The sequence below is a fragment of the Rhinopithecus bieti genome, unplaced genomic scaffold, assembly GCF_001698545.2.
Source record: "Rhinopithecus bieti isolate Rb0 unplaced genomic scaffold, ASM169854v2 scaffold_39586, whole genome shotgun sequence".
In the NCBI taxonomy this organism is placed as follows: Eukaryota; Metazoa; Chordata; class Mammalia; order Primates; family Cercopithecidae; genus Rhinopithecus; species Rhinopithecus bieti.
Genome location: NW_016816842.1, coordinates 2,991,349 through 2,999,683, shown reverse-complemented (window position 1 = coordinate 2,999,683; position 8,335 = coordinate 2,991,349). Strand labels below are relative to the sequence as shown.

The following is an 8,335-nucleotide window of genomic DNA, read 5'->3' as shown; positions in this document are numbered from 1 at the left end:
TAGTTTGTTTTTTTCTTGTAAATTTGTTTGAGTTCTTTGTAGGTTCTGGATATTAGCCCTTTGTCAGATGAGTAGATTGCAAAAATTTTCTCCCATTCTGTAGGTTGCCTGTTCACTCTGATGGTAGTTTCTTTTGCTGTGCAGAAGCTCTTTAGTTTAATACTTTTTTCTGATAAGAACTGTGGTATTAACAAATGTGACTTTTTGAATAATGAAATGTGTCAAGTATACTGAAAATGTGTCAACATTTGGAAGATCTACATAATTCAGTAAACCAGTATTTTCCAAATGGTCCATGATAACATTACATAAGATCCATTCTGTGCAAGACAGACCAATGGATTTTATTATAAGGGTACAGAGTTCATTCATTATAGGTTCAGATTTTATATTGCAACTAATGAACCTTTAAGAAACTACCCCTCATCAAGTGTGGTGTGGTATAAAAACAATCCACAACTATCTGAAAAGGCTGTTATTAATAAATACTCCTCCCTTTTTCAGTTTCATATGTGTGTGAGGCAAAATTTTCTTCATATACTTTAAACAAACCAACAAATTGCAATAGCTTGAATGGAGAAGCAGAGAATCCAGCTGTCTTCTTACAGCCAGACATCAAGGAGACATGCCAAAATGTACAACAATCCATCCCTCTGATGACATTGAAAATTTTTTGAATACAGTTATTTTCTTAAAAACATTATTATGTTAACATATAGTGGGTTGTGTCATTTTAAATAAATTAATAAACATTTTTAAAATGTACCCATTTTAATGCTTAACTACCCACCATTTTATGACAGACATAAGAAAGCTTGAAACGGCAAGTAATAAGACTTGGTGGCTGAATGAATTAAACCAACATAGGTACTTGTGATGTAAGAAGACTTAGTGCCCAGAAAATTTTTAGACAAAAGGTGATGTAATCCTAATGGACGTGGTTATTCATAGCAGAATTAATTGCCATAATGAGCTGACAGAAAACTCATTCAACTCAAAATATCAGATTTTATAAGGACTCAGTTAGAATTCCAGCACATTGCCAAAAAGGCTGCCCTTTATATCCGCACTTAATGGACAGGTCACATACTGCTCAGTGCTGCCTTGCCTGGGATGAGACAGAACTACTAATGGGGTCAGATCAGAGACTCATTCAAGGCAGAGTGAGCCTAGACTCAGGACAGAGAGTCCCAACAGGACTGAATGTATGCACACCCTCTGTAGGCACAGTAGTCATTAAAGCTCTGGAGTAGCTAAAGCTCTGAAGGCAGACTATTTGGGTTACCCCTTCCTAGTTGTACAATCTTAGAAAAGGTTTACTGAACCTCTTTGGGTCTCATTTTTCTTAAAATGGGGATAATTATTAAATCATAGAGTTACTTTGAGGATTATAAATCTAAAACATTAGAAACCCCCCCCCAAAAGTAAGTACTTGATCAATGTTACTATTAAGCAATATTTTACCTGAAATATGGAGTAAAGTACTAGTCTAATTTACAGAGTGGTGGGGGGTGGGTATGAGAAACATAACAAAACACTTTTAAAGTTAACTATGAAATCTATAAGTTCCATAATTAAAGAACCATAAAGTGACCACAATTAAGGTTGTAAGAAAAAACATCTACCTTAAAATTATCATTTAAAAATGAGTAAATAGTAGATTTGGTATTGACTTTGAATTCAGAGTCATTTACTGAATGTTTTTAAAACCTATGCATTTCTTTCATGGGTAAGAGAATGAAAATACATTCTCAACTAACAACAATGACAGGCCGGGTACAGTGGCTCATGCCTGTAATCCCAGCACTTTGGGAGGCCTAGGTTGGTGGATCACTTGAAGTCAGGAGTTCGAGACCACCCTGGCCAACATGGTGAAACCCTGTCTCTACAAAACCATACAAAAATTAGCTGGGCGTGGTGGCAGGCACCTGTAATCTCAGCTACTGGGGTTAGGGGGTGGGCAGTGGCTGTGGCAGGAGAATTGCTTGAACCTGGGAGGCAGAGGTTGTAGGGAGTTGAAATTGCGCCACTGTACTCCAGCCTGGGTGACAGAGACTCCATCTCAAAACAACAACGACAACAACAACAACAAAACTATGGGGCAAGTTGACACATTTTTTCTTTTTTTTTTTTATAAAAAAGCAAAATTAAGCCAGGCGCAGTGGCACATTCCTATACTTCCAGCAACTCGGGAGGCTGAGATGGGAGGATCTATTATAATACCTATGTTAACATCAGCATTTACATCTTGACTCAACATAAAAAAGAAAAATATATACTGAATGGAAAATTACTGAGGAGCCAAAGAACTATCAGCCTATGAAAGCCAAGTCCAGAGAGTGGGTGGTGGCAGAGAGGAAAAGAGGTGAACAGCCTGCAGGGATGGTGAAATATTTCTCTCCACAAAGAAGGGTCAGGAAGAAGGACTCTGGAGGCTTGGCCTGAGTGGGGGCAAGGCAGAGTCCTCCAAACAGCCTCTGGAATGGCTCCCATTCCTGCCCCACACCTAAGACACACATGGAAACAAGAGCAGAGAGTTTCCAAATTATCTCACAAAATAAACTGCCAGTTTAAGTTAGAAAACACTTAAAAGAAAAGAGGATATGGTCTGGAAACTCTGTTGTCAGTTATGTCAACATACAGCAAAGAACTTCCATAATTTTACTTCTGCAAGTCACTCCCACACTTCTATAGGGCTTCCACTACCAGATACTGGAAACCAAATGTTCTCTGCCTCAGGCCATGAACTGCCAGATAAAACAGCTGTCCAAAACCCCTAGAGCAGGTAGAAATTGCAGCAGCAGCCCAAGGAATGCTTCTTCACAGAATCAGGTTTATGCTTTCATCTGCCTCACTGACGGGACAAGAACTTACAGGGAGGTCAGGAGGCAATGAAGTTTTACATACAATCTATGCTTCTAACATACTCCAAACCGACTCAAGCACTGTTTAAAAGCAAAGGAGGGTATATAGGAAGTTTGGGAGTAGGAAAACAAGGAAGCCTGCTCATCTGTGTGAGCCAAATGGTACACTTCCTTCTCTTCAGCAAATCTGGCGGTTTGAGTGGGTGAAATATCCAAGACTCATGGCGATTACTTAGGAGAGAAAAAGGCAGAGAAGGTGCCAGGGAGATTCTAATTTGTGATCTTTTCTCAAAAACAAATCCCTACCAAGATTAGAAGGAAGGTTCTGACTTACCTGGAAAATATCTGTCTTGTCTTCAAATAGACTGACAAAATATTTATAGTCAGCATAAGCCCAGAACTTGGAATGGTCATAATCTCTAAATGGTCCAGAAATACTAGACTGGTCACAGTTCCAGGTCAGAAACTCTTCGAGTGTAGCTTCTACATAACTACATGTAGTTTCAAACTGAGGAACTGCAATGTAAGAGAATGCAACTTTAAATGTATAATGAACACATTTCCTAATTATTGTTGTTTTTTAAAAAATAAAGATGATTTCAACCAAAACGTTAACTTTGAAGACTAACTAAAAATTCGTTTTGAGCCAGATGTGGTGGTGTATGCCTGTAATCCTAGTTTCTCTGGAGGTTGAGGCAGGAAGATGGCTTGAGGCCAGGAATTTGAGACCAGTCTGTGCAACAGAGCAAAACCCCACCTCCAAAAAAAAAAATTAATTAAAAAATTTAAAAGTTAATTTGTACTTATTATATAATTAGAGCCATTTACAAAATTCACAATACTCAGGATTAAACATAAAAGTATAAAGCACAGTTTTAACCTTAAGATTAAAGACTACCCTATGAGTAGATTTAGTAATCGAAACTTGAGGATTTAGTAAATAAAAACTTGAGGCACCATATAGTTAAATGCAAAATTTTATGCTGCTGACACTTGGAAAAGGCAAAGATCACTAGAGATGAGGGTTGATCAGGAAAGCTTCAAGAAAAGGTATCTTATCTGTCCACAGTGGCTTGCTATTATGGGCATGACCCCAATGAGTCAAGATTGGAGTCTTGGATTGACACAGACTATTCTTCTAAAAGAATGATGAAATTAATTTTATTTTTGCAACTTAAATGAACATAGGAAGTTAATATTTAAGAAATCTGATTATGACTTCCTTTACAAAACATGAAATCTTTTCAAGATGTGATGTAGATCAGTTAGCACAGTGCTTGACACAGCAGATTTCAGTAAATGTTCACCACTATTTTTTATTTTTTGTTTTTGTTTTGAGATAGGGTCTTGCTCGTCATACAGGCTGGAGTGCAGTGGTGTAATCTCGACTCACTGCAACTTCTGCCTCCTGGGTTCAAGCCATCCTCCCGCCTCAGCCTCTCAAGTAGCTAGGACTAGAGGCATGTGCCACCACGCCTGGCTAATTTTTGTATTTTTTAGTAGAGATGGGGTTTCGCCATGTTGGCCAGGCTAATCTTGAACTCCTGGCCTCAAGTGATCTGCCCACCTAGGCCTCCCAAAGCGCTGGGATTACAGGCATGAGCCACCGTGCCCAGACAGTGTTAGGCACTATTATTAGTACTTCTTATCCATTCATATATTTACTTGGAACCCTTTAAAAGTCAGCTGAATCAGTAGCAAGAAGAATATGAATATTCTTCTTTCAACAGCTTTTATCTTTTCTCTACGTTTCTGCCTGTAACTGCTTAGAATTACCCAATCATCTTTTTCCTTTCCCTTCTTTTTCCTAAGCCACAGAATGGCAGAGAGATAACAGAGACAGGGTGTATGTCAACGAATCATCCTAATTCATCCACTTTAACTTGTCACCTCACTTTGAGAAGCAAGAGAACTTAACTAGGGCACATTTATCTAAAAGATTAAAATATACATATTCAAGAACTATTTAAATTTTAACAATTTTTGTAAAGCACTTAATGCCTGGCACATAGTAAACAATCGATATACATAAACTCTTAACATATCAACATTGGCCAGGCATAGTGGCACATGCCTATAATCTCAGCACTTTGGGAGGCTGAGGTGGGAGGACTGCTTGAGCCCAGGAGTTTGAGATTAGCCTGGGCAACATGGTGAAACCCTGTCTCTATAAAAAATACAAAAAAATTAGCCAGGTGTGGTAGTATGTACCTGTAGTTCCAGCTACTCAGGCAGCTGAGGCAGGAGGATCACTTGAGCCCTGGAGGTTGAGGCTGCAGTGAGTAGAGACTGTGCCACTGCACTCCAGCCTGGGTGACACAGTGAGATCCTGTCTCAAAACAAAAACAAAAACAAAAACAAAAAACAAAAAATTTATCAACTTCATAAAAAATTTACCATAAAAGCACAGAAGTACATAAAGTTTAATTTTGACAAACAAAAGTGCATGTGGCAAGAAAGCTGTATGACTCTGGGAAATAGGATTCATTTCTAAAAGATTTAAGTAACTCCACTGTAAGCCTAAACATATTATACCGTCTTAGGAGTTTTCACTTCCTAGAATTCAATCCAACTGAATACTAAAGCCATTAAATGAGCTACTTGCCCCTGGGGTAGACTAAGCAGGACTTTTCTGTTGAGGCCAGTTATCTCAGGCAAGCCTGATTTGCAGCCCCCAGAACCTGGCCTCATTAGAAGACTCCATTTTCTGTTATAGCAAGCTCTGCACGTTAAAAAATGTTAAATCTAAAAATGTAAAAATTACATATGAGAACTGTTACTGTCAGGGGAAAATTATCATGAATGGAATGAATGAAAATGACAGATCTTTTCATTTCCATAATGATTTCAAAATAGAATTTTTTCACTCTTTCCTGGTAGTAGCATCATCAAAGGTACTGCTCTGATTTTGTTATAATTACAATTTCTTTCTGGGTAGTACAGTTGTTATTCTTAGTTTGTCTTATGCAATGAAATCATTCCTTTCTAATTTTACCAAGATTCTTTCATTTAATGTTGAAGTAGTCTAGGCAACTATAATGTTCATCCTACTTACTGTAAAGTAGAGTGCTAGGTAAGAAGCGCAACTGAGGTCAGGATTTGGCAGTAGTGTACAAGCTGAGCTTGCTTTTAATTATTATAAAAAGGGGTCCTAAAATAGTTTTTGCACAACAGGATAACAACTATTTCTCCATTTTGTTAAACTTTCATCATCTTACAAATAAGAAATAATACATGATGCCTAAACTCTAAACACGTCTTTTGATCACTCTATCCCCCTGCTTTCAGATGTTCAGGATTATTTCTACAACTGCTTGCCAAATTTACTGCCAACTGAGATACAACACTGCCACTGAGCACGTATCTTGGGAAACAAATCTGATCCAAAATGCTATGTGATGTTCTCTATCTGCTTCCTAAAATAAACTAAGGAACACATGATATTCAAAAATGCCAATTATTAACACTTCTAATTCAAGTATTCTAGAAAAATTCTAACCAAGACCTAAGATCTAAAACAGAAATAAGAAATATACTCAACAGAGAGGAAACAAAGTTATCCTTACTTTTAAAATCATATGCCTGTCTAACTAGAAAACCCACAAAACAACACAAAACTGGCTGGGCGCGGTGGCTCAAGCCTGTAATCCCAGCACTTTGGGAGGCCGAGACGGGCGGATCATGAGGTCAGGAGATCGAGACCATCCTGGCTAACACGCTGAAACCCCGTCTCTACTAAAAAATACAAAAAACTAGCCGGGCGAGGTGGTGGCGACTGTAGTCCCAGCTACTCGGGAGGCTGAGGCAGGAGAATGGCGGGAACCCGGGAGGCGGAGCTTGCAGTGAGCTGAGATCCGGCCACTGCACTCCAGCCTGGGTGACAGAGCAAGACTCCGTCTCAAAAAAAAAAAAAAAAAAAACAACAACAACACAAAACTACCCAGGCTAACTAGTAGGTGCACACAATATAAACACACAGAAACAAATGGCTTTCCTCTATGACCAGTGACAACCAGTTAGAAAACTGTTGTACAACAGGCAAAAATATTTCCTTTGTAACAGCTATAACAAATTTACAATATTTTAAGGAATCTGTAGACCTATATAAAAACTATAAATCACTTTACTGAGACCCAAATAGACTTCATAAGTAAAGATAACATGTTCCTGTGTAGGAAGATACAGTATTATAACAATGGGATTAATTAATTATAGAGCTTAATCAATTTTCATTTGAAATTCCAACAGGTCTCTTTACAGTGAGAACTTTGTGTAACTCTAAAGTTCATTTAGATATATAAAATTCAATAATATCTAAGAAAAAAGAGTAATTAGGGAGGATGAACTATATATTCAAATATTAAAATACATACCAGTACTAAAAGCATGTTTTAAAACTGTTTTACTGGCCCCCAAACTGGTAGCTTAATACGTGGCCCAAAAACTGATGCTGGAATATACAAGAATATAGTAACATAATAAAGGTGATTTCCAAAGTCAGTAGGGTAAAAAAGAAATATTCAGTAAATAGTATTGGAATAAAATTTCCAAATTTAGCTATTTGTATTAAAAAATTCATTGAATACCATATAACAAAATAAGTAAGAAATGGATAGTTAAATGTAAAAAAGAAATCATTAATCAATTAGAAAAAAATTATTAGAATATTTCTCTATTTTCAGGATAAAGAAGGAATTTCTAAAGTTAAATGAAAATAAAATGTTAATAAAGCATTATTTGATTACATACAAATATAAAACTGTGAAGCTAAAATGAGAAAGCAAACAATAACTAGGAAGCTTATTAGTTAACAACACAATCTTCTTTTTTTGCATCTGTTTTATTTATTTTTTTTATTTCTAGAGGCAGGGTCTCAGTCTGTTGCCCAGGCTGGTGGGCAGTGGCGTGGTCAGAACTTTGAACTGCTGGGCTTAAGCAATCCTCCTGCCTCAGCTTCCTGAGTAGCTAAGACTACAGGTGTGCACCATCACACCCGGCTAATTAAAACAATTTTTTTTTTTTTTTTTTAGAGACAGGGTCTTGCTCTGTTGCCCAGGCTGTTCTGGAACTCCCAGCCTCAAGTGATCCTTCTTTCTAGGCCTCCTACAGTGCTGGGATTATAGGTGTGAGTCGCTGTGCCATGCCACAATCTTCATAATATATAAAGAATTCAAAAAATTTTTTAAACCCTAAAATCCCAATAAGGAAATAGTCAAAGAACAATTATCAGAAAAAAACACAAATTACTAATAAACATGAACATATGTTCAATATCACTAGCAATCAAATAAATGTGTGTGTGTGTGTGTTTTTTTTTTTTTTTTTTTTTTTTTTTTTTTGAGACAGAGTCTCACTGTGTGGTCCAGGCCGGAGTGCAGTGCCACTATCTTGGCTCATTGCAACCCCTGCCTCTCGAGTTCAAGTGGTTCTCATGCCTCAGCCTCCCAAAGAGCTGGGATTACAGGCGTGCA

At 37.5% G+C, this 8,335-nt stretch overlaps 1 protein-coding gene across 5 annotated transcripts in view; it reads right to left on the bottom strand.

The window, feature by feature from the left end:
• HSPBAP1 (HSPB1 associated protein 1) overlaps positions 1 to 8,335 on the bottom strand; it is a 51,124-nt gene that overhangs the window by 25,039 nt on the left and 17,750 nt on the right. For all 5 annotated transcript variants that reach the window (XM_017855364.1, XM_017855365.1, XM_017855367.1 and 2 more), the window contains exon 3: positions 3,199 to 3,380. In XM_017855364.1, coding sequence (XP_017710853.1) covers positions 3,199 to 3,380 — 182 coding nt within the window. The remainder of the gene's footprint in view (positions 1 to 3,198; positions 3,381 to 8,335) is intronic.